The sequence below is a fragment of the Anomaloglossus baeobatrachus genome, chromosome 2, assembly GCF_048569485.1.
Source record: "Anomaloglossus baeobatrachus isolate aAnoBae1 chromosome 2, aAnoBae1.hap1, whole genome shotgun sequence".
Classification (NCBI taxonomy): domain Eukaryota; kingdom Metazoa; phylum Chordata; class Amphibia; order Anura; family Aromobatidae; genus Anomaloglossus; species Anomaloglossus baeobatrachus.
Window position 1 is genome coordinate 566,103,127 of NC_134354.1, and position 27,631 is coordinate 566,130,757.

Here is a 27,631-nt window from a genome sequence, read left to right on the forward strand (position 1 = left end):
CTACACAGGCTGCTGCACTGTGGACCGGGGGAGGGTGAGTATGGTAATCTGCAGCCACACTCCTCACATGGAGAGACTGCTGTTCTAGAAAATGGGGGGTACGTTCTGTGAGCGTGCCCCTCATATTCTAGAATAAGGTTACTGCAGGTCACTCTGCCCTAGGTTGGACCGGGGCAGTGTGAGTGCAGTATTCTCAGATTACTGCACCCACACTGCTCATGGAGAGCTTGCTCTTCCAGGAAATGGGGGATACGTTCCCTGAACGTGCCCCCCATATTCTAGAAGATCCAGAGTCGGCGTGGGACCTCCAACATGGATTACAGCGACCGAAATTTATTTATTTTCAATAAATTGGTAAAAGAGGAATGTTTCGGGGAGTTTTTTTTTCAAATAAAATTTTTTTTTGTCTTTATTTTTTTCTATTACTTGACTGGGTTAGTGATGTCGGGTATCTGTTCAGATGCTGTGACATCACTAACCCCAGGGCTTGATGCCAGGTGACATTACAGCTGGTATCAACCCCATATATTACCCCGTCTGCCACTGCACCAGGGCGCGGGATGAGCTGGAGCGAAGCGCCAGGATTGGCGCATCTAATGGATGCGCCACTTCTGGGGCGGCTGCGGCCTGCTATTTTTAGGCTGGGAAGAGTCCAATAACCATGGCTCTTCCCACCCTGAGAATACCAGACCCCAGCTGTCCGCTTCACCTTGGCTGGTGATCTAATTTGGGGGGGACCCCACGTTTTTTTTTTTTAAAAAGACGCCTGGGGAGCCCTCCAAATTGATCACCAGCCAAGGTGAAGCTGTCAGCTGTGGTTTGCAGGCTACAGCTGTCTGCTTTACCCTAGCTGGCTATCAAAAATAGGGGGGACCCCACGTCGTTTATTTTAATTATTAATTTTTTGGGGGGCTAAATACAAGGCTAGGCACCCTTTAGTGCCACATGAAAGGCACTAAAGGGCGCCAGCTTAGAATATGAAGGGGGGTGGGACGTTATATTTGTTTGACATCTATCCATTCATCCATTGTAGCATTTTAGGCTGTGCGCCCACAATCGGGATTTGCAGCGTTTTGGGCGCAGAGTGTTTTCCCTGCGTCCATAGCGCTGCGTTGTGCAGTAGAAGCACAGTGGAAGGATTTTTAGAAATCTCATGCCCACTGTGCTTCTTTTCTCCGCAGCATACACTGACCTGTGGTGCAGCTTCCCGAGCCTCAGCATGTCAATTTATGCTGCGGAGATGAGTGTTCTCTACAGGTAGCATAGAGCTCCACAGCGGCCTGAACCCAAATCGTGGGCATGGGCAGCTGCGTTCTCCCGTGGACAACACTCATATCTCTGCAGGACGGCTGACACTGTATACTAGACGCCATGTCGCTGGATCATGGCCACATAGCCTAAAAGTGAGACATTTGTTGCTAAAGCAACATTTTTGTGAAGTACCTGTGGATTCAAAATGCTTACTATACTCCTGAATAAAATCCAGTTTCCAAAATGGGGTCACTTGTGGGGGGTTTCTGCTGTATAGGTACCCAAGGGGCCCTGCAAATGTGACATGGTGCCCGCAATTTATCTCAACTTTTCCAGAATTCAAATGGTACTCCTTCCATTCCAAGCCCTCCCATTTATCCAAACAGAGGTTTTTGGCCACATGTGGGGTATCCCTGTGCTCATAAGACATTGGATAACAACCTGTTGGGTCCACGGTTTGTTGTTGTCTCTTGAAAAAGTGAGAAATTTGATGCTGAAGCAACATTTTTGTGAAAAAAATGAAAATTTTCAATATGGCAACCTAAGCTTATCAAATTCTGTGAAGTATTCGTGGATTCAAACTGCTCACTATACACCTAGATAAAAGCCTTGAGGTGTCTTGTTTCCAGAATGGGGTCACTTGTGGGGGACCGCCACTGTTTAGGCACCTCAGGGGCTCTCCAAATGCAACCTGGCGTCCGCTATTGATTCCAGTCAATTTTGCAGTCAAATGGCACTCCTTCCCTTCCGAGCCCTGCCATGCGCCCAAACAGTTGATTTCCACCACATATAAGGTATCAGCATACTCAGGAGAAATTGCACAATAAATGTTATGCTGAATTTTTTCCTTTTACTCTTGTTAAAAAAAAAGCTACCTGGTTGAAATAACAATTTTGTGGTAAAATTTTATTTTTTTTTTTTCATGGCTCAACGTTATAAAATTCTGTGAAGCACCTGGGGGTTCAGGGTACTCACCAAACATCTAGATAAATTCCTTGAGGGGCCTAGTTTCCAAAATGGGGTCACTTGTGCGGGGTTTCTGCTGTTTAGGTACTTTAGGGGTCCTCCAAATGTGACATGGTGCCCGCAATCTTTTTCAGCCAAATTTCCTTTCCAAAATTCAAATATTGCTCCTTTCGTTCCAAGCCCTCCCATTTGTCCAAACAAAGGTTTCAGACCACATGTGAGGTATCACCGCGCTCATAAAAAAGTGGTTAACAAACCTTGAGGTCAAATTTTTGGAATTACCTCTTGAAAAAGTGAGAATATTGATGCTAAAGCAACATTTTTGAGAAAATTATTAAAATTTTCAATATGACAACGTAACGTTAACAAAATCTGTGAAGTACCTGTGGATCTAAAATGCTCACTATACCCCTAGATAGAAGCCTTGAGGGGTCTAGTTTCCAAAATGGTGTCACTTGTGAGGGATTTCTTCTGTTTAGGTACCTTAGCGGACCTGTAAATGCAACATGGTGCCCGCAATCTATTTCAGCCAAATTTGCTTTCCAAAATTCAAATATTGCTCCTTCTGTTCCGAGCCCTCCCATTTGTCCAAACAGAGGTTTCTGACCACATGTGGGGTATCGGCGCGCTCATAAGAAAGTGGGGAACAAGTTTTGGGGTCCATTTTGTTGTGTTATTTCTTCTAAAAGTGAATAAATTTGGGTTAGAGCAACATTTTTAGGTAAAATTTAATTTTTGCTTTTTTTCATTCCACATTGCTTTTGTTCATGTGAAGCACCTGAAGGGTCAATAAACTTCTTGAATGTGGTTTTGAGTACTTTGGGGGTTGCAGTTTTTAGAATGGGGTCACTTTTGGGTATTTTCTGTCATCTAGGCCTCTCAAAGTCACTTCAAATGTGATGTGGTCCCTAAAAAAATGGTTTTGTAAATTTTGATGTAAAAATGAGAAATCGCTGATAAACTTTGAACCCCTCTAACTTCCTAACGAAAAAAAAATTTGTTTCCAAAATTGTGCTGATGTAAAGTAGATAAGTGGGAAATGTTATTTATTAACTATTTTGTGTCACAGAAATCTCTGGTTTAACGGTATAAAAATTCAAAAGTTGAAAATTGCTAAATTTTCAAAATTTTTGCCAATATTCAATTTTTTTCATAAATAAACGCAAAAAATATTGTCCTAAATTTGGTACTAACATGAAGTCCAATATGTGACGAAAAAACAATCTCAGAATCACCGGGATCCGTTGAAGCGTTCTAGAGTTATAACCTCATGAAGTGACACTGGTCAGAATTGCAAAATTTGGTCTGGTCATTAAGGTGAAAATTAGCTCCGTCACTAAAGGGTTAAAGGGGACCTGTCATTTGTTAAAAAATAATTGAGCTAAATCCCTTAGCTCCCCCGAATCTGTCAATACCTTGCAGAGAAGTTTACATTTGCTGCTGTTAGAAGACAGTATGTGGAATGTTTGCTTGCAGACCACTGGGTGTTTCTTCAAATTCTTCTCTGGGGCGTGCACTTTCACCATTTCCCCCAGACGCTGCCAGTCACAGCTCGGCAGCGTCTGAGACTGATAGTGGCGGAGCAGCTACTGAGATGTGAGTGAAAGTGTATACCCTCAGAAAAAACTCTGAAGAAATGTCCAGTTGGTCTACAAGCAGAGATTTCACATACTGCACTCCAATCAAAGCAAATGTGAATATCTCTGCAATTGAGAAACATTAAAACAGAAAAGAGAGGCAAAATCAGGATTCATTTTTGCCAGATATTTAACTATTTTTTGGGAGCAATTGACTGGTACTCTTTAATTTGAGAAGGCTGCATTTCAGTAGTAGTACTATGCTGGGATCCTAAAGGGTACCAGTCATGTCCAAAAATGCTATTTACCTGCAGTTGTTGGGTTAATCTGCAGATAAATAGCATTAAAATAATGCCTGTCTTACTGGAGCAGCAGCTACAGCGAGAAAATGAACTTATATCCTCCTTGCGGCTATTTGTTCCCAGTCCTAGAGGTGGTGCAGGGACTAGTTAGGCCCGTTTCACACATCCGGCATTCCGACGGATTGCCGGATCCGGCACACTCCAGTACAGTGTAATACTGTACAATGGAATTGCGGCAAGCTCCAGTCACATGCTCCGGTCACATGCTGTCATGTGACCGGAGCATGTGAGCGGAGCTTGCCGCAATTCCATTGTACAGTATTACACTGTACTGGAGTGTGCCTGATCCGGCAATCCGTCGAAATGCTGGATGTGTGAAACTGGCCTTACAATCTCCATTGTCTACACTGTGTGGCTGTAATCACTTCCTGACACTTTGATTAACACTGAGCACTTTACACTCATGCTATAGAATATAAGTTCATTTTCTCCTTGTAGCCACTGCTCTAGAAAGGCAGCCAGGTATTAGTTTAATGCTATTTGATTGAAGGTTAACTCTATATCTACCAGTAAGTATAGTTTCTGGATGTTACAGATTTTGCATAGGAGTAAACAGATAACTTATTGACTATATGTTGCCCAAGTCATTATTACATTTACATTTGTAAGACTTTTTTTTACTAGCTTTTAGTGTTCTTTTGCCAGTTTTTTATTTGTACTTTATTCCTTTAAATTGTGCCTTTTGTACGTGAGCTTTGCTTTTCCAGATGTTTTTGACTAATTTATTAATTGCGGCTTTTTAAAACTCAGCTACATTTTTGCGCATTTTTAGTCCCCATCTAAAGTAGTTCCATGTCTGACATTTTTGCTCACATTTTGAAATGGAACTTTTTGAACTACATAAAATACATAAACTGTTATAGACAAAAAGTCAAGAAGTAAGAGCAATTTTTATTTTCTGCAAGATTCCAGTGCTGTGTGCATCATTTTAAAGAACTTGGCCCAAAACCAATAATGAATACCAGGAGATAAAAAAATAATTTCTCCTCTCTGTAATCAGGGTGTGCTCAGCTGTCAGTTGGGCAAGTGACAGCTCAGTCATCCAACCTGGAGCTGGGGCTTCTTGAGCTGTCAGTGTTTTGAATGACTGTTCAGTAGTCCAATCTCAAACTGGAAGGTGCTAGATTTTTGCTGGTTCTCCGGGTCCCTGGTAATTGTCCAGTTATTTAACTGTGCAGTTTAGCCCAGAGTACTGCCAGTCTTATTATTCAGTTCTGTGGTGCTTGCAGGCCTGTATCTGTGATTGGTGTTCTGATCATTGTTGCCAGACCTCTGACCATCATCTGACCTTCCTTTTGCCTCATCCATTCACTCTGATCCACAGCCCTCCAGGTATTCAGACTTTGGACCTTGACCTGACTATGCCTCTGCTTATACTCTTACTTCTGACAAGCTTTTCTGGTATCTGAACCCAGAATGTTTGACTACCCTATCTCTGACTTGTCTTTGTAGTGACTTACGACAAATTAAGACAGGCCTCACTATTTTTTACTCTCCTCATTAGTATGGATCCTATTCATACACTGTTTGATCAGATAATAAATCTGAGCCAGGTGGTTCATGATCTGGCCGGGATGTACCAGAGACTAGAGATGTCACAGTCTAAAGGCTGCTTTACACGGTACGACCGATTGTGCAATTTCACAATCGATCGTAACCACCCCAGTCCTTTTTGCGTCACGGTCAAATCGCTGCCCGTGGCGCACAAAGTCGGTAACCCCCCGTCACACATACTTACCTCTCGTGCGACCTCGCTGTGGGCGGCGAACGTCCACTTCCTGGAGTGGGAGGGACGTTCGGCGTCACAGCGACGTCACACGGACGCCAGCCAATGGAAGCGGAGGGGCAGAGATGAGCGGGACGTAAACATCCTGCCCACCTCCTTCCTTCACATAGCCGGCGGCGGCCGCGTGACGCAGGTGAGCTGCTGTTCATCGTTCCCGGAGTGTCACACGGAGCGGCGTGTGGTACCACGGAAACGATGAACAACTAAATTAAACAATATTATGGAACCTAGCGACCAGTACACGACTCACGATTTGTGAGCGATACTGCGTCGCTAGGAGGTGTCACACAGGCCGGCATCGCCAGCGATGCCGGATGTGCGTCACAAAAAACGTGACCCCGACGATCTATCGCACGATAGATTGTCTGGTGTAAAGCAGCCTTTAGTTGCAGGGTCAGTTATCAAGTGCGATGGGTGCCTCTCTGAGTCCTCCATTGCTGACTGCAGCTTTGACTTCTGTATCTTCTGATGTGCAGTTGGTCTCTCCCGGACTAGTTATGATCCTTCCTGACAAATTTTCAGGAGAGAAAGATCAGCTTAGGGTGTTCAGGGAGAGCTGCAGGCTATTTTTCAGTTTGCAACCCCAGTATTCATGGAATTAGTCCTAGCGGGTGGGAATAATGTTCCTGCTGCGAGGGGGTCCTCAGACTTGGGCGTTTTTATTGCCCCCACAAGCACCAGATTGGTCATCTGTTGATGCCTTTTATCACTCCATTAGGGTTAATCTATGAAGAACCTGACAGAATCTAAGTGGCAGAGACAAAGATCATGAACCTGATACAGGGAGCTGCCCAGCTGCGGACTATAGTACTGAGATCCGGCAATGGTCCAATGAAGTTTTTTGGAATGTTGCAGCTCTCGGCTGTCAGTTTCACTGTGGCCTTTTGGATTCACTTAAGGACACTGGTTCTGCATACTCCGCCCAGTTCCTTTGGGGACTCTGGCTATTCAGTTAGATTACAGTATTCGGGAAAGATGTGAAAAGTGACAGGTGGTTTTGGAAATTTTTCCAAAAATGGTTGTTTAGCTGAGCCAGAACTGATGGAGGTTGGAGCTGCCAGTTCTCAGACCATTGAGAGAAACGTCACTGCTATCTTGGACTCTGAGTCACTGTGGTCATGTGGGGCATTTTCTCAAGGGCTGCTCATTATGGACTCAAGCAAACAAGCAGTTGGTTGTTGAGGAGATCACTCAGACTTCCAGGTACCTTTGTACTCCTCAGATAAAGAACTATAGAATATTGACCTATTTTTCCAGGATCATTCATTATCCACATCCTCTTTCATTCATGTAGCCAACTTCATCAATTGAGGACTGGTTCTGAGACTAGGATTAGGGACAGGTAGATTGGAAGGACCCATGCAAATTGTTGTCATTAACAGGACACAGTGACTTCAGAAGCTTGTTCAGCTGGTAACAATGGAATTTACACTTAAAAGTGGGAACACTTCACTCTGAATCTATCTTCTGCTATGTTTTGGATAACTTACCTGTAGCGTTGGTACTCAGATTTCCATGATTGAATATTCATAATCCTGTCATTGATTGTGGTAGAAGGGATATTGTTAAATGGAGTCATAACATAACAAATGTCTTAATTCTGTACAAGTTTTGTACGCTAGTCTGGAGGGCTTTCCCGAGTATCTGAAGGACTTTAGGGATGTGTTCTCGAAAAAAGAGGCAGAGATAATATTTCCACATCGTATTTATGACTGTGCTATCAGTCTCATTCCCAATGTCAAATTACCTATAGCTTGCCTGTATAATTTATCGGGTCCTAAACGGACCGCTATGAAAGAATATGTAAACCAAAGTTCACAGAAGGGTCATATTAGTCAATCTTTCTGACCTGTAGCTCCTGGATTTTTCTTTGTTAAAAAGAAAGATGAGGGCCTTTGTCCTTAACTCGATTTCAATAAATTGAAGAAAATAACATTTAAGAATGCTTACCCACTTCCGCTTATCTCCTACCTATATAATCAATTTACAAGGTCTAAATAGTTATCCAAACTTGATTTTAGAGGGGCTTATAATTTGATACATATTTCGAAGGGTTATAAGTGGAAGACTACATTTTTAACGTCTGAAGGCCTATTTGAAAACCTTGTCATGCCCTGTTGATTAACCAATGAAGTAGCAGTTTTTTAAACTGTAAAAAGTATATATTTTTTTATTGTATTGAAAGGTTTATCGTAGTCTATCTGAACAATATTCTAATTTTTTCCCCTGATCTGGAATCACACTATGAAATGTCAATTTTGTCTTACAAAGCTTACAAAAAAATATTTGTTTGCCAAGTTGGAGAAATGTACTTGTTCTGTGCAAGAAATTTTGTTCTTGAGGTTCATTTTATCTGCTGAAGGGTTTAACCTGTGTGAGGTCATACCAATGTGACCAGAAGGGGCAGGGCCTCAGCCACCAAAGCTGGATACCAGGTCACACGGGTATGACCGCACACAGTTGATTGCCTTTAAGTGTCATAGCGATTAATATTTTTTTTGTTCAATGAAACTCATTGATGGTATTGTCTCAGGGTTCTTTGGTTCACTGAACTCAATCTAAGATACCTGTGATAATTATTTTGCCAGGTGAGCCCAATAAAAGGAAAACTGGATGCTCCACAATATTAAGCTATTAAGCAGGCCACAGTTTTCAAGTAACATGGGAAATAAAAAGGATCTCTTTTCTGCCAATAAGCATCAAATGGTGCAATGCCTTGGACAAGGGATGAAAACATTAGATATTTCACGAAAATTTAAACATGATCATTGTACTGTGAAGAGATTTGTGGCTGATTCAGAGCATGTACGTGTTCGTGCTGATAAAGGCAGAATGAGGAAGGTTTCTGCCAGGCAAGTTCATTGGATTAAGAGAGCAGCTGCTAAAAAGCCATTACAAACCAGCAAACAGATATTTGAAGCTGCTGGTGCCTCTGGAGTCCCTCTGGAGTCCCTCGAACCTCAAGGTGTAGGATCCTTCAAAGGCTTGCTGTGGTGCATAAACCTACTATTCGGCCACCCCTAACCAGTGCTCAAAAGCAGAAACGGTTGCAGTGGGCCCAGACATACATGAAGACTAATTTTCAAACATTCTTGTATACTGATGAGTGTTGAGCAACCCTGGATGGTCCAGATGGATGGAGTAGTGGATGGTTGGTGGATGGCCACCATGTCTCAACAAGGCTGCAACATCAGCAAGAAGGTGGAGGAGTCATGTTTTGGGTCGGAATCATGGGGAGACATCTGGTATGCGGTTCCTGAAGGTGTGAAAATAACCTCTGCAAAGTATATAGATTTTCTGACTGACAACTTTCTTCCATGGTACAAAAAGCAGAAACGTGCCTTCAGAAGCAAAATCATCTTCATGCATGACAATGCACCATCTCATGCTGCAAAGAATATCTCTGTGTCATTGGCTGCTATGGACATAAAAGGAAATAAACTCATGTTGTGGCCACCATCTTCCCCTGAACTCAACCCTATAGAGAACCTTTGGAGTATCATCAAGCAAAAGATCTATGAGGGTGGGAGGCAGTTCACATCAAAACAGCAGCTCTGGGAGGCTATTCTGACATCATGCAAAGAAATTCAAGCAGAAACTCTCCAAAAACTCACAAGTTCAATGGATGCAAGAATTGTGAAGGTTATATCAAAGAAGGGTTCCTATGTTAACATGTAACTTGGCCTGTTGGGATGTTTTGGATTTAAATAGCTTTTTATTTCAGTGAATGTGACCTCCTATTGCTGCAAATTCCACAAATGAGCATTTTCAGTTCTGTAAAAGATAAAATGTTTAGAAACTCTACTGTGCCCAATAATTTGGAACAGTGCATTTTGAGGTTTTTTTTAATTTTGAAGATTATACTGTTATCATTGGGAGGTTTCTTCAATAAAATTCGATGTATACTCTAACGGGTGATGACTTTTATTAGACTGACTGTCATTTGCACCGACCATTTAGGAAAATCAGAGAAAAATATAATTTGCATAATAATTTGGAACATGGTGTATATATTAAACAAAAGGGAAGGGTGCACCACTGGTAATTATAATTAAATATCAAAATATGGGTGCTCTCTAGAGCAACAGTGTAACAAGGAGAAAAAGACACTGCACATGCAGCAAGAGAGCATACCCAGTAGAATAAAATGTGACTTATTACATACCACAATTAAAATAGTATCCCACAATACAAGGGAGCAAAACTCCACAATATACAGGTAGTCATGGTGCCCATGATAGGGTGAGCAATACAAAATTAAACAATACAATCACATGCAGGTGAGAGTCGTGCATGAATGAATGTCATAAAATATGTCAATAAAAGACAATATCAGACAGTTCTTCAGGGGAAGCCGCTGCAGTGGCAATACGCGTGGGGATTCTCTCTCAGGGACTCTTTACTCACATTCGCCCTCCATTTGGCCTCACTGGTCTCTCCAGCAATTGGGGTTAGAATGTGGATTGTTTTTTTTACTGTATAACACCATTAGGTCTGTCTCATAGCTAATTGGGCCTGGGTTCTTACTGTCTTATATTGTCTCAGAGTTGGCCTTTTTTTTACATATTTTATGACATTATTTCAGGTATGACTCTCATCTGCATATGATTGCTTGCATTGTTTCTTTTTGTATTGGTCACCATACCATGGGCACCATGACTACCTGTATATTGTGGAGTTTTGTACCCTTATATTGTGAGATATTGTTTTAATTGTTTTTAATATTTGGTATGTAATAAAAGTCAAGTCTTATTCTACAGGGTGGCCTAGAGGTAGCCATACAGAATCTCAAGGATTCAAGGTAGTAAATCCAGCAACTTGATCCAAAAAATTATGAAGATAACATCTTTCTTTATTGAAGTACAAACATAAAATTAGTCCATATGGGTCACATGAAGTGTCTGTGTACCACTTCATACTGTTGATGGAGGTCTAGAGTTCAAGGTTCAGAAGATCATAGACTCTTGGATGGTCTGGAGTTCCCTCCATTAAATGGTTTATTGGAAGGGACAGAGACCTGAAGAGAGATCCTGGGTTACAAATTGTTCCATAAAGGCTTTCCATTGGACGTTTCCTGGGAAACCTAGGGCTCTGGTGCCCCCCTTTGAAAAGGGGGATACTGTCACGATTCCTCCATTCTGTGATGAGGTTGTTAGTTGGGTGAGTGATAGCTCAGTCGTTGAACCTGGAGTTGGGGCATGCTGAGTTGTCAGTGTTTTGAGTGACAACTCAGCCTCTTGACTTGTCTGTAAAGTGTCAAGCTCACAATAATGACTTAAAAAAACTTGCAAATGAATCCCAGCATATAAAACAGATGTACATTATTGAATTCTTTTTGTGCTAACAGATCCGTACTGCAAAGATCTGTAATATGATTACATTTCTAAGCCCCTTTGTTGTAGATTCAAGTACATTAAGTTCCTGAATAGTTAGATGGTTGACACATATTTCCCAACCATACTTTTTATTTGAGAGTAAGGGCTTAGTCAGATGTCCGTGTAGATGGCATTCTGTATATGAAGCTACTAAGTTTGACTCAGTAGGCCCGTGGACAATTTGTTCATTGTAGTCATTGATCGGATTGATGTGTACAGACATCTTGATGAGCCAAGGCCTCATTCATACATCATTTTTTTTTATGTATGAGAAAAACCACACTGAGTCTCATTAGTGTCATCAGAGTTAGGTCAAAGTTTCATGAATTTTCTTTTAATGTTGAGAAAAAAAAAGTTTCTCCACCTTCTCTTATCTATCAGTTAGTGGTAAATGGACAGTACACGGATATCATCTGAATGTTGTCCGATGTCGATATCAGACATGTCTCCATAATTTTGCATGGATTGGACCACTTCGTTCGCAATAAATCACAGAAATGTGAATAGCCCCATAGTCTGTTATAGGTATAAGTGCTATTCATGAAAAAAACAGAAAGTACTCATATATGAAAAATAGACGTATTAATGAAGACTTATTTATTGTTGTGGATTGGAAGTTAAGGACGAAAGCCCCTGAAATCTTTCATAGCTTTTCTTCCAGTGTTTTCTAACAAGACTCATGATGCAACCTAGTCCATAGCCTATTTAATTTATTGTGAGATCTATTTATGATTAATCATTGCCCACCACTTTCAGATAGATGCTACAGAAGTTACTTTGATTGCCATTAAGAACAAAGTGGTAAAAACTGGCTGTGATGTGGTATTTCTGTATATTGCGATCAGATGATCGCAAGTTCAAACTAGTAAGTAACAAAAAATATTTAAAAAAATATAAAAATAATCTAAAAGTTCAAATCGCCTCTTTTTACCCCAATTAAAAATTAAGAAAAAAAAAATACAGGAAATACAGATATGTTGTATCGCTACATTTCTAAAAGGTCAATCTATAAAAATATAAATTAAATTAATCCGAATCGGTATGGAGCAAAAGAAAAGTGGAAACTCTGGAATTGTGATTTTTTTTTTGGCTGGCGTAACTGAACAAAAAATGCAATAAGAGGTTATCAAAACATCGTATCTATCTCAAAGTGGTATCGATAAAAATATCTGCTCAGGGTGCAAAAAACAATTCCTCACACAGTTCCATCAGCCGAAAATTGAAAGTGTTACATTTCTTGGAAAATGTTGATACACACTTATTTTTTTTTTATACACATTTCTGGCTGTTTTTCACCACTTAAATTTTTTAAAAAGTGATTTTTACCTTATAATGATTACTGTAAATAAAAAAAACAATTAAGGATGATGCGTAGTGTCATTCAAAAGTACAACTTGTCCTGCAAAAAAACAAGGTCTCAAACAGCTATGTCGATGGTGAAATAAAGTTACTGCTCTTGAAAGGACATGACGAAAAAAATCGCCTCGTCAGTAAGAAGGATATACCTCTTTAAAGGGAATCTGTCACCAGATTTTTTCCACATAATCTGAGAGCAACATGATGTAGGGGCAAAGATCCTGATTCCAGTGATGTGTCATTTACTTAGCTGCTTAGTGTAATTTGGATAAAATCACTGTTTAATCAGCAGGAGATTATCATTAGAGGACTACCTGGCATGCTGTCTGGTAATCCAGCATATTCATGAGTTCTGTATAACTGCTAGATCTGCAGCAGTGATTTTATCAAAATGACAGCAAACAGCTCAGTAAGTGGCACATTGTTGAAATCAGGGTCTCTGTCTCTACATTATGCTGTTCTCAGATGGGGGAGCAAAAACCTGGTGACAGATTTCTTTTAATTATCACAGTTAGGTATGGAAAAGTTTAAAATGATAGATTTTTCCATTTAGAAATATATCATAAATACGTTTTCTTAAAGATATTTGTGTCAGATATATTTAGATAAGACGTTTATATCATGAACCTGGTACTTTAAGATTATTAGATTTGTCAAAATAAATAACACTTTATTTCTCTTTTCTTAACAGGGAGGGGCGAAAAATCAGTAGTAAGTTTCTCTAATGCAATATATTTACTTTAGTTAAACTCCTGTGTTCAGTTAGCTTTCTTATATGGATTTGAAAGACAAATAAAATATACATATAAATATATTTATTTTCGATTTTGTGTTTTTGTAAAAGAAAAAATATAAAACAGCTTAGAAAAAGTACAATTGCAGCGAAATTCACCGCAATCATTTTTCTCTTGTTATTCCCACTTTACTCTTTTCATTTACTGTTTACTCTGCATTTATAGTACCTACATTAATTTTAGGGTAAGGTAATTAAAGATTCCAGTCAAGGACTGAATTGAAATTTCAGAAAATATCACAGGGAACACAAATAAATAATAATTAACCCTGCTGTTCTGTTCGGGTTTACTATACACTTATAATGTTCCGGTTATTTTTGAAAAAAGCAATTTAATTAACCACAAGTTTCAGAGCCGCATAATGAATATTTTGAAAAAAATAAAAATAAAATTTCAAATTCGGTAATTTTTGACCAAACAGAACAGCAGGGTTAAATTAAAATAGAAAGGAAACAATTGTACAATTCGCCACAGCACAAGATTACAGATAATTTAGTGGACACTAAAGCTGGGTTTACACACTGCAACATCTCAAACGACATCGCTGTAACGTCACCGGTTTTGTGACGCAATAGCGATGTTGTTTGCGATGTTGCAGTGTGTGAAACCTATCAGCGACCCGGCCCCTGCTGTGAAGTTGTAATCGTTACAAATCGTTCAGGACCATTCCTAGGTCCTTTGTTTCCCGCTGTGCAGCATGAAGTTTCAGTGTGTGAAGACTTTGCAGCGACTTTGTTAGCAACTTCCCTTTCAAAAGGCTGCTTATCAACGTCCCCAACAACCAGCTAGGTCGCTCTGCAGGTCCGGATCGCTGTTGAGTTGTTGGCCAGGTTTGCCTGTTTGACAGCTCACCAGAGACTCACCAGAGACTTAGGGAGGTCGCTGTTACGTCACAAAACCGGTGACGTTACAGCGATGTCCTTTGCGATGTTGCAGTGTGTAAACCCAGCTTGAGAAACCTATGACAATGCAGAGCATGTTTCAATCATTAAAGGGTTAATCCCAAGGCAAATTTTATCACTTTATGATTCGTAGAGATTTGGCCTCTGTGGACTCTAAAGGATCTTTACAAGTTGCCATCAAAATGTTTTCTAGATAGCAGCATTCTGAGTAACTGCAGAGGGTGCGGCCTTGTTCTTTTCACTACGAAAGCATTACCGTGTCCCCTCTTCTCTAAGGATCAGTATAGGTCCTAGAGATTGAAACCCACCAATCAAAAAGTGATTTCATATAAGTAGTTATGAGGGAATAACTCAACATTTTGCAAAAAGATTTGAGACACTGAAATTACTGTAAGCGTTTTATCATCTAGTAAAGCCAAATGTAAAGTGAATCTGCCAGCATCTTTCCCCCCCCCCCCAAACTATTTATATGTGCATGTTGCATTTTCAAACACAAATCCAACAATACCTTTATATTGCCAGTCAGTTTCTTCATTACAGATAAATCAGCCCATGAATGGATATGCTAATGAAGCTGGAGGGCTTTCGGCAAATGGAAGTTCTTCTCAAGACTCTTTCACTTCAGATCTATTCCTGCCCAGTGTTGCCTTCTACTTGACTGATACCTCCTTTAGTGACTTCAAGCAAATGAGCTGTCAATCAAGCAAGAGAACTTGGTAATGGATAGGAAATAGAGCTGGAGTGATGGCAATTTGGGTTGAGCTTTCATGAGCCAAAAACATTTCAAACTTATTTGCTTTGAAGTAATGCAGAATGAAAAAGGTGAAACAGTCAACAAGGTGGAACAGCAGGTAGAGCTACTAAATTCGTATTTCGTTTCTATCTTCTCTCAAAAAACGAATGCAAGCATCAAAAATAATCCTTTTAGAAATGATGTTAAGGAGGAAGCCAAGTTGACATTAAGCTAAAGATTGATAGGAGAACATTTAGCCAAGTTAAAGGAAACCCAGTCCCCAGGTCCTGATGATGTAAATTCTACAGTCCTGAAAGAGATAGCAGAGGAAATAATAGTACTGCTTGTTATAATCTTCAGTAAGTCATGGGAATCAGGAGTGGTCCCTTTAGACTTGAAAAGGGCAATTGTGGTTTTTATCTACAAAAAGGGGGAAAAGGAGAATCCAGGAAATTACAGGCCTGACCTCCATAACAGGAAAGATCTTATAGCAAATTGTCAAGGTACTTGGATGGGAAGGCATTAATAAATCAGAGCAAGCACGGCTTTATGACCAATAAATCTTGTCAGACTAACCTGATTCTACAACAAAGTCACTGAATGGTTGGACCAGGGGAATGCTGTGGATATAGTATACCTTGACTTCAGTAAGGCATTCAATAAAGTATCACATAATATAGTCATTGAAAAAAATGATCAAGTATGGAATAGACAAAAAATCAGTTAGATGCATCAAAAACTGGCTTAATGATTGGCATAACGAGTAATACTAAATGGTTACACATCATACTGGGGGAAAGATAAAAGCAGTGTGCCGCAAGGCTCTGTCCTGGGGCCAGTGATGTTTAATATCTTTATAAATGACCTGAACAAAGGAATTACTGGGGAATTCATAAAATTCACAGATGATACAAAGATAGGAAGAATGGTCAGAGAGGAGGAGAGAGCGCATATTCAAAAGGATCTAGATACACTCGAACAATGTGATGAAGCAAACAGAATGGTGTTTAACAGAGATAAATGCAAAGTCTAACATCTGGGTAAAAGAAATGTAAAAAGCATATATAGTATGGAAGGAATAGGACTAATTGATAGCACAGGGGAAAAGGACTTGGGCATAATAGTAGATCCCAGATTCAACTTGAGCCAACAGTGTGGTGCTGCAGCTAAAAAGGCTAATAAAATTCTGGGACGTATCAAGACAAGCATTGAATCTAGATCAAGAGAGGTAATTATTCACCTATACCCTGCCCAGGTCAGAACCCACCTGTAATACTTGTACAGTTCTGGGCATCCCAATTCAAGAAAGTCATCGATATATTGAAGAAAAGATCAACCAAGATGGTAGAAGGTCTGCAAACCATGTCTTATGAAGATCGGCTAAAAGAACTAGGAATGTTTAGTTTGCAACATAGAAGGCTGAGAGGAGACTTAATAGTGGTCTACAAATATCTGAAAGGTAGTCACATTGCAGAGGGAACTGCCCTATTCTCATTAACACATGGTAATAGAATAAGCAATGGGAAGAAACAAAAAAGAAGGCGATACAGATTAAACATTAGGAAAAACCTCCTGACAGTGAGAGCAGTCAGAGAGTGGAACAGGCTAGCACGATGTCACAGCAACTATGGGGTAGCAGGGAACCAGGGCTCCTAAGTGGTCCCTCAAGCTAGGGGGCCCTATGTTATCCATAATCTCAGGTATACTCCTAATGCTGGAGATGCCTGAGTTTCTTTCCTGGCCCTGCTCCTGACCAGTCCTGACCTGATTCCCCCTCACCTTCCCACCCAGGGAGGGATAGGACAAGAGTACAATGAAGCTCACAGATAAAGATAGAAAAGGGAAAACCAGAACTCTATCACACAGCACTCACGCACAAAAAGTAAAGATAATAACAGATTCAGGAGGAAAAACAGGAAGGAAGCTATAAAACAACAGTGGTAAACTTCACAACTGCACCAAGCAATAAGCACAAGCATCACCAAAGAGTCTGGGACACCACACCTCACAGAACAACAAAGACAAACTATAGCTGGCATGGGTGGAAGGATTCAATCACAGCATAAATTGTAGGAGAGCAGATGTGATAGGCCTTGCATCAATATGCGATTAAAGGAGCAAGCAGACTAGCAGAGATTAGTTCTTAGCTCGCCAGCCTGCCTATGAATCAGCACACAGCCCAAGTCTGCCTGTGTGAATCCCAGACAGCAGAGAAATCATCAGGCAGAATCTGCAATCTGAACAGAGCCTGACACCGCTTTGACAGTTGGTGAAGTTTGTGCATAACTCCGTGTGACAGTAACCCCCCCTCTAAGAGGGGCCCCTGGACCTTCAGGACCCAATCTCTCAGGATGGAGACAATGGAATATCATAACCAGCCATGAATATCTGAGGCTGGTACCCAAGTCTTCTTCTCAGGGCCATAACTTCGCCAATGAACCAAGTACTGTAATGAACGGCGAACCTTAACAGAAAGATTCAGGGGAACAAAGAACTTGTTCACCGAAACCCTACATGGCACATCACCTTGAGCCTTAGCAATCTCAGGCTCAACATAAGTACTGAGCACTGACATCACCACTCCCTTCTGATGAAGGGGGACAGGTTCCTCACAGGGTACCCCTGTGGAAAATTCCTGGACTAAGCATCGGCTTTAATGTTCTTAGGACCAGAGCAATAAGTAATGAAAATATTAAACCTATTGAAAAATAATGACCACGGAGTGCGTATCAGTGTAAGACGTTTAGCAGACTCAAGGTAAAGAAGTTTTTTATGATCGGTAATTATTGTAACAGCATGAATAGCTCCCTACATACACTAACTTGATTGTCAGTAATTCCCTGTTACCAATATCGTAATTACATTTGCCAGGAGATAATTTCTTAGAATAGAAGGTGCATGAACGCAGTCTACCAAGAGATGGACCTTGAGACAATACAGCTCCAACCCCCACCCCCTCTGTAAAAGGTTGAGATACATTAGGCTGTATCAATACAGGTGCCGACGAGAAGCACTTCTCAAGACAGTCAAAAGCATACAAAGTACCCTAAGTCCAATTAAAGAAGTCTGTACCCGTCTTAAGGCCCTGTCACACACAGAGATAAATCTGCGGCAGATCTGTGGTTGCAGTGAAATTGTGGACAATCAGTGCCAGGTTTGTGGCTGTGTACAAATGGAACAATATGTCCATGATTTCACTGCAACCATAGATCTGCCAAAGATTTATCTCTGTGTGTGACGGGGCCTTTAGTTATGTCAGTAAGTGATCTTTCTATAGCAAATAAATTCTTAATAAACTTCCTGTAATAATTTCCAAAACCTTAAAACGTTTCAGAGCTTTGAGGTTTTCAGAATGGTCCCATTTCAAAATAGCTTGTAATATAGTGGGATCTATCCAAAAACCTGCAGCTGAAATAATGTAATCAAAAAACGGAAGTTCTTGAACAGTGAAAATACATTTTTCTAGCTTAGCGTAAATTTTTTTCCATCCTAAGAATTTGTAATACTTGTCTGACATGTTCCAAATAAGAACCAAAATCATGTGAATATATGAGAATGTCATCAAGGTAAACAATTACAAATTTCCCTAAGGCCTGTTTCACACGTTTGTGCTTTTTTTTAAACGTACCAGAATCACTGACATACACAAACACATTATAATGAATGGGTCTGCTCACACATCAGTGATTTTTCCCTGCACGTGTCTCCATGCGGCGTACCCGCGTGTCCGTGATTGCCGCACGTGACATGTCCATTTTTTTCTGGCATCACTGATGTCCCACGGACCACGCAGTGGTGTGGTCCGTGAAACACGTGCCAGAAAAAAACGTGCTTTTAAAATAAAAATAATTTTTACTCACCCGGCTCCAGCGATGTCCTCTGCAGCCCGTGCAGCTTGCTGCTTCTGAGCTGGCTCATTACTGTCGCGCATATTCATGATGCACGACACAGCCGACCCGGAAGCAGCTGCTGCGGGGGTCAGCGCCGGCCGGATGCTGCACCACGGGAGCGTTCAGCACCATGGAGAGCGGGTGCGGGCACAGGTGAGTTAATCTATAAGTGCAATCACGGGCCACGGAGAACGGAGCCCGGATTACACTTAGACAACCCACGTGTGCCGTTATTCACGGCACACGGAGGGACATGTGCGTGTTTTACACGCCAGTGAAAAACGTCAGTGTTTTTCACTGACGTGTGAAACGGGCCTAACAGATGAGAAAACACATCATTAACAAAATGTTGGAATACGGCAGGCGCATTGGTTAGACCACATGGCATCACCAAATTTTCAAGGTGCCCCTCTGGCGTATTAAAAGCCATTTTCCACTCATCCACCTGTCTGACCTGGATCACATTCCAGGATCCCCTAAGGTCAAGTTTAGAGAACCATTTACCACCGGCAATTTGATTAAATAAGTCAGGAATGAGTGACATGGGATACAGATCACAAACTGTTATCTGGTTGAGCTAACGAAAGTCCAAACATGACCGTAGTCCATTATCCTTCTTTATATCAAAGAGGAAAGCAACAGCCACCAGAGATGAGGATGGTCTGTGCCCTTTAGCTATAGTCTCTGTTATATAATCCTTGAGAGCTAATCTCTCAGGGCCCGACAAGTTATGTAGTCTGCACTTAGGCAATTTTGCCAGTGGCCTCAACCTTATGGTGCAGTCATAAGGTCTATGTGGCGACTACTCCTGACAACCCTTTTCAGAGAATCCAACACAAATGTCTGAGAATGGATCCAGAAGACTAGAGACAACTGCCGAAATACAGGTTCCTAGACAGTGTTCTTTACAATGTGTTCCATTTAATTATGTCTTGTGTTTTACAGTTAACAGTGGGGATATGTAATGCAAACCAGGGGAACCCTAATACTATTTATACAGAAAGGCCTTAAAGGGAACCTGTGACAAGGATTTTCCATTATAACCTGCGACCACCACCATAGGCCCTGATATACAGCATTCTAGAATGCTGCATACAAGTGTCCAGGCTCTCTGTATAACGTAAAAAAATCCCTTTTATTATACTCACCTGTGGGACTGTAGGGTTCGATGGGCGTCGCTAGTCTCGGTCTGGCTCCTTCTCTCTTCCTTCGATCGCCGTCCTGCTTCTCAGCTCCATGTGTACACCGCATCCTATGTCATCCACACAGAGGCCTACATTGCTTTGCTGCGCATGTCCACTTTGATCTTCCCTGCTTAGGGCAGAGCAAAGTACTGTAATGCGCAGGCTTGCAGAAAGGTCAAAGACCAACCACACATGTGCCCTACAATATTTTGATCTTCCCTCAGCAGGGCAGATCAAAGTACGCTTGCATAGGAGTGCAATGGAGGCCTCTGTATGGATTATGTAGGATGCGTCATCTACATGGAACTGGGAAGGAGGACGGCGACTGCACAGGATAGAGGGGGTGTTATGTCCGAGACCAGAGATGCCCTTTGGACCCGACCACCCTGCAGGTGAGCATAATAAAGGTCATTTTTACATTATATAGAGCAACCTGGGAACTTCCATACAACATTATAGAATGCTGTATATAAGGGCTTACATTGATGGTGGTCGCCGCTTACAAGGGATAAATCTGGTGACAGGTTCCCTTTAAGCAAATAACAAGATATGAGTTCAGAATGGAGTACCCCTATACGGAGTTTCAGCCTCTGTACACACTCAACAAAACCCTTCTGAGAAAGAAGTGACAAATCAATGACAAAAATCCATACCGTATTTGATAACTCCTTCACCTCTAACCCAGAAGAACGAGCAAACTGTTCATCAATTATGTTTGCCCCATAAACACTATGCAGAAATACCATAATAGGACAATCTATGCCCCAATCGTAACCCTTGAGGGTATTAAACATTGAGACACCATAGTTGAGGAAATACGTAGACCCAGTTTGGAATCACCCAACCAACCTGGGTCTAAAAGTTTTTAGCCATTTTTCCTTAGGCACGGAGGGGCAGGTACTGACAAAGTGTCCCTTTTTGCCACAGATAAAACAAATTCCTCCTCTTTTAGTAGAGGAGTTTTTCCCCTCATGGCACATTACTCCAAGCTGCATAGGCTCTGGTGAGGCTTCCAAAGGTAATGTTGTTATAGTAACCTCCTACCAGAGAGTCTTGGTTTTATGAGACCTCTACCGGAAATGGCAATCAATATGCATTACTAGAGACATGTATACTCAAGAGAAGGATAAGTTTAATATATTACCAACTCTTGTTTTACCCTCTTGGATACACCCTGGAAAAACAGGCTTTTGCATGCAGGGTCGTTCCACTGACTGTCCATGGACCAGGAATTTGTCCGATTATCCTGTTGCAGTGAACGGATTTTAGACTTGGCTAAAGATATTTTATCTGGATCATCATGTGACACCCTGGCCTATCAGGTCGTCACAGGGTATTGTGCAATCTGCCCTTCTGCATGATACCCATCTCCTCCTTGGCTACGGGTCCCGGACCTTTGGTGTTGCTAAGGACAAGCTACTCAAAACCCTAGGAACACTCTGCACCACACCCACCAGACACACCAGTGGACAGCCTGAAGGGAATAGGGCTGGCCACTTGGGGGGTTGGTTAAGGGAAGGTCAGGAGTGTTAGGAGACAGCAGTAGTAGTAGGAGTAGTGTGTGAGTGGTGACTCTAAAGTGGAGAGGTCAGGAGCTGGGCTCCTCGTGTACTAGGTGGCAGACGTTGGTCTGGGCCCTGTAGGAGCTGGATCCCGGTCGCAGGGAATCGTGACAAGGGGCAGGGACTGTCGAGGAGGACAGCCGGCGGCCTTGTGCCATCACCGGGCAGGGGCCAGGGCACAACGGGGTACGTGGACCCTGGGCCAGGAAGTAGCTTCAGGCGTCCTGGTAATTCACCCGACGAGGACGGAGCCTTCAAGATCCGTTCTCCACCCGCTCCAAAATCGGGGTACTAGAGCAACTATGGGGATAGGACTTTCCCACTGCATAGTCCAGAAAATCCCAAGCGTGAACCCTGAGAGCAAGCTCACTCCGTTAGCCATACGGTTGAGCGGGACCCGTTTAGTTTTAAGCTGAAAGGCACCAACTACGGAAAAGAGGTGCCAAGGTCAAGGTCACAGGCTAACAAGCAACACCACCGGGCACGAAATCCAGGCGTACCCCTCCCTGCTGCAGTGGCATCAAGAACTTTGGCTTACCACGGTTGTCAGCGTCACCGTTATTGAACTGAGTGAGTATGCAATTAACCCTTACCGGCCCGACGGCACCTCCCCGACACCGTTACCGAATCCCAGGGCATCCCCCCTACTCGTGGAGGAGTTAAGCACCTGGCTCTCCACACCATCGCCACTGGGTACTCCCAGTCGCAGCGGTGGTACTTCATCCTTACCACACACCACGGGTGGCGTCACAAACTTTCCACACCGTCCCCTATACATAGCCCCCCTTTATTTGAGTGGCCGCACGACCCCCGGGTCCGGATGTCCCTCGAGCCACCGCGGATCCGGATCCGAGCAGCCCGGCTGCTGACGCGGGGGCGGCACAATCATAGATAAGCCCAAGTGCTCAGAAAAACCCATCCACAGACAAAAACAAACAGTGAATCAGCAAGGAAAAAGCCTATGCTTGTGTTTCCCTACTCAAGGGTGAGACCACAATTCACACCCGCTGTGCCTCACCACCAGAGGAGAGGGGACGTAAATGGAAGTATAATTTACATGATTCTCTAAAGGTAACAAAGCAGCTATGCTGCTGGGAGGGACAGTTTGGGTTCAGATGATCCAGCAACCAAAAGAGATTGCGCCGATGTAGAGGACTGCACTTGTTTCTGTACTGCCCCCTTAAATAATTCAGGCACCTGGAGAGACAAGGTCTGCAATTATGGAATATAATATAGGGCCAGCTATAATGTCACAGCGACTATGGAAAACTAGGGAACCGGGGCTCCTAAGCTGTCCCTCATCCTAAGGGACTCTATGCTATCCCTAACCTCAGGGATTCTCCTGATGGTGGAGATGCCCGAGTCTCTTTCTTGGCCCTGCTCCTGACCAGTCCTGATCAGATTCCACCTCCCCCCTCCCCCCAGGGAGGGACATGACAAGACAGACAAGGAAAAACAAAACTCTGGCACACAACATGCACACACAAAGGTAAAGACATTAAGGCCTGTTTCACACATCAGTGATTCTGGTACGTTTGTGCTTTTTTTTAAACATACCAGAATCACTGACATATGCAGACCCATTATAATGAATGGGTCTGCTCACACATCAGTGATTTTTAACTGCACGTGTCTCCGTGCGGTGTACCCGCGTGTCCGTGATTGCCGCATGGAGACATGTCCATTTTTTTCTGGCATCACTGATGTCCCACGGACCACGCAGTGGTGTGGTCCGTGAAACACGTGCCAGAAAAAAACGTGCTTTTAAAATAAAAATAATTTTTACTCACCCGGCTCCAGCGATGTACTCTGCAGCCCGTGCAGCTTGTTGCTTCTGAGCCGGCTCATTACTGTCGCGCATATTCATGATGCACGACACAGCCGACCTGGAAGCAGCAGCTGCGGGGGTCAGCGCCGGCCGGATACTGCACCGCGAGATCGATCAGCACCAAGGAGAGCGGGAGCGCGCACAGGTGAGTTAATCTCTAAGTGCAATCACGGGCCACGGAGAACAGAGCCCGGATTGCACTTAGACAACCCACGTGTGCCGTGGTTCACGGCACACGGAGGGACATGTGCGTGTTTTACACGCCAGTGAAAAACGTCAGTGTTTTTCACTGATGTGTGAAACGGGCCTAAGAGATTTAGGATGAAAAAGAAGAGCAGGAAGGAAGCTTGAAAACAACAGTGACTTAGTGACAAAATGTAGAATTGGTGGAGGAAGGTTGAACTAGATGGACATAGGTCTTCTTTTCAACCTATGTAACTATGTAACTATGTAACAGGGGTAAATTCAACAACCGCACCAAGCAATAAGCACGACTTTCCCAACAGAGTCTGGTACACCACAACTCACAGACCAACAAAGACAAACTATAGCTGCCATGGGTGGAAGGACTGAACCAGCATAAATAAAAGGGGAGCAAATGTGGTAGGCATCCATACAACCTGGGATCAAAGGAGCAAGCAGACCAGCTGATATTAACTCTTTCTAGCCTGCCTATGAATCAGCACACAGCATGTCATTGCCCGAGTCTGCCTGTGTAGAACCCAGACACCAGAGAAACCATTGAGTGGAGTGTCAGAATCTGAACAAAGCCTGACTCCACCGTGACAGTTGGCGAAGTTTGTGCATCAATGTACATCTTAAAGCGGAAGCTGGATAAACACATAGCTGGGATGATTTAGGAAAGCCTGCACTCTCAGGAAGTTGGACCCGATGACCCTTGAGGTCTCATTCACCTTTACCATTCTATGCATTTTGATTCAAATGCTGGTTTATCAATAATGAAGGAATGGACTGTTTAGGTAATGGTATTTCTGAATTTCTAAATCATTTTAGGGTTGAAATCCTGCTGTCAAATATCCTTTAAATGTTTTGTGAAAAAAAAAAATAAAGTACCGTAAGTCACACACTGAACTTACAGCATCTCAATGCACCAGCTCCACCTTAAAGTATAGTTTTAGGATGCCTGATGCTTCTATTTAACAGTACCTAGAAATCTTATGAAAATTTACTTTAAAATTTATTTAAGAAAATACAAAAAATCCTGCTGCAGTGCAGGCTGCAAGAGAAATGTAAGATGTTCTGCAGAAAGATATCGAACACAAACTTAAAACAAAGCATTGTATTTTTATCCTGTGGAGATATAGAATGCTAAATAAACTTCTATGTGTGATATACTACTCAGAACTTGAATGGAGCAGACACATCGCAATATATGGATTGATTGTTACTTTGACAATATTAAACAATAAAAAAATTAATGAAATACTATTTGTAATATATGATTAATTCTTTTTTTTAACCTTTAACAGCCTGGATGCTTTGGCTACCCTCTAAGTATCTTCTTTATCGTCATCAATGAATTTTGTGAAAGGTTCTCCTACTATGGAATGCGAGGTAAAGTATTACCTTTCAGTTGATTTTTACTCTAAGGGATCGGTAACAAGGACAAATACTATTCGGTATTTTGTCAGATAGCATTCAGACCTATGTTATACTGTGGAGCAGTGCCGACCTACACTTTTTTTTCTCATGGCAGTTCACAATGAGAAAAAAAGTGTATATCAGATCACGCGCTCCCATTCAAGTCTACGGATGCGTATGAAATATAGGACTGCATTCGGATGTCATCGCTGACACAGACACTGGAAAAGATGGAGAAATTATGTTCTCCATCTTCTCCTCACCTGTGCTCTGATTCCTTCATGTGAGAGATTTGGATCTCCGTAAATGACACTCGGCTCAAACTGTTATCAGAGTTTGAGCCGAGTGTCATTAGTAAAATCAGGCTGATTCTCTTGTGTGAGAGAACATATGATTGTGTGACCGCAGACTAATAAAAATTCTGGTAGCGGTCAAAATCAAGCTATGATTGCTATGGCAATGGCAAATATCAATGGACTGCAGCAATTACTTAAGATTCAGTAATTAATTAGGAGAAATAATTAGGAAATATATTCTCTCTGTATCTTCTCTTTGTAGCGGTGTTGGTTTTATACTTTAAATACTTTTTACGATGGGACGACAACCTCTCCACTGTGGTTTATCACACTTTTGTTGCTGTGTGTTACCTGACTCCAATTCTTGGGGCGATCATCGCTGACTCTTGGCTCGGGAAATTCAAGTAAGTCATTTTGGAATCAGTTTGTTTACATGAATGTAGCTCCTTTACTTGTTTAACGGCTCATCCTTCACAAAGTTATAGGCTGTACTCTTCCCTTACAAGAAATATGTCAGTCATTAAATATTTTAGTAAAACACATGCACATATATAGCTAAATTGAATATGTTATGTGAATGAAGCTCCATGATAGCATGATAGGCCGTCTGATGGAAATGATGAAAGGATGCAACGTGCGTTAGTCTGAATGGTGGATAAGCAGCTCCAATCAAGTCCCAGAGAAACTCCAGCTTAGTGCATCAGTGTCAGCGTGCACTATTCGTTGACATTTGAATGAAATTAGGCAAAATTATATTATGGCAGAAGACTGAGGAGGACCCCACTGCTGACACAGAGAAATAAAAAAGCTAGACTGCAGTTTGCCAAAATATACGTGTGTAAGCCAAAATCCCTCTGTGAAAACATCTTCTGTACAGATGAGACCAAGGTAGAGATTTTTGGTAAAGCACATCATTCTACTGTTTACTGAATGAACGGAATGAGGCCTACAAAGAAAAGAACATAGTACCTAAAGTCAAATATGGTACAGCACAGCTTCCCTACTTAACAGTGGGGAGCGGGACCCCGACATCTTCAAGCATAGGGGTCACTCGGGACATCTAAAATACAGTGCATGGATGCAAGGTACAGACCATCAGCAATACCAAAGGAAGCGGACTCCCGGACAGGCTCCGCTGAAGCGGCAGCAGCACCCAGAGACTTGGTTTACCTTTGTGTCAGAGTCTGCTTTGAGGTCACATGACTACCAACACTGCCTGAGTGAGTACGCTGTCCTCCCCTGCTTCCAATCTGCACCACGCTCCCCTATACCTCCATCATCCAGAGTCCTGGGGCCTCCTCTACCCGTGGAGGGAACGTCATCTGACTGCCCCACTCCATCTCCCCCGGGTACTCCCATCGGCAGCGGCGGTACTCCCCTTACCGCAAACCATGGGTGGCGTCACAAACTCTTATCCCCTGTAAATACCCCCTTATCATTTGAAGTGGCCGTGAGCCCCCGGGTCCGGAGATCCTCGAGCCACAGCGACCCCCGGATCCGAGCGGTTCGACCGCTGCAGGGACGGCACACCTCAAATTTCTGGCGTCACGAACAGAATTCGGACTGGGCCCACTAACCGGGGTGATGTGCGCCTTGAAAGTCCAAGCTGTGGTGTCAGGGTCAGGTTCCCGCCATTTTTTGCCATCTTTGGCGCCTAAACGCCAACTTTCCGACCAAAAGAGCGCGAAACTGAAGCTCTGCCCCTTGTCCTGAGAGCGTGGCCGGAACCGGAAGTTCACAGTTTCCCCTGCGCGAGACCGTTTTGCTGACGAAAACCAAGGGGGCGTGACTGGATGTAGCATCGGAAGTGGAGCAGGGACACGAGGACTTTGCCCATAAAGTTCCTGGACACTGCAGAGGCAAGATGGCGGCAGCAAGGGACTGGTCACCGGAGTGTGCTGCTCCTGGGACCGCGACCTGGATTGAACAAGAGACCGAGCAGTTCTGCAGGAGGATGCGGACACAGTTCTTCTACATCCTGGACCATTGGAGGGAAGAGATGAGGAGTCTGGCTATGGCGTTGCGGGACCGTGAGATGGAGGTCCTGCACGTGGAGCGAGTAAGCAGCTACCCAGTCCGGGTTGACCCGGCCTACCTGGCCACGGGATCCGGTCTGCCCATGGCCACCGCAAGCCCTCAGCCACCGCCACCCTCACCCTCGGCGGAC

At 42.7% G+C, this 27,631-nt stretch overlaps 1 protein-coding gene across 1 annotated transcript in view; it reads left to right on the forward strand.

Annotated features, from left to right (window-relative positions):
• Positions 1-27,631, forward strand: part of SLC15A1 (solute carrier family 15 member 1) — a 98,051-nt gene that overhangs the window by 7,094 nt on the left and 63,326 nt on the right. The window contains exons 2-4 of the mRNA XM_075336722.1: positions 13,365-13,384; positions 25,057-25,141; positions 25,727-25,868. Of these exons, the coding sequence (XP_075192837.1) occupies positions 13,365-13,384; positions 25,057-25,141; positions 25,727-25,868 (247 nt within the window). The remainder of the gene's footprint in view (positions 1-13,364; positions 13,385-25,056; positions 25,142-25,726; positions 25,869-27,631) is intronic.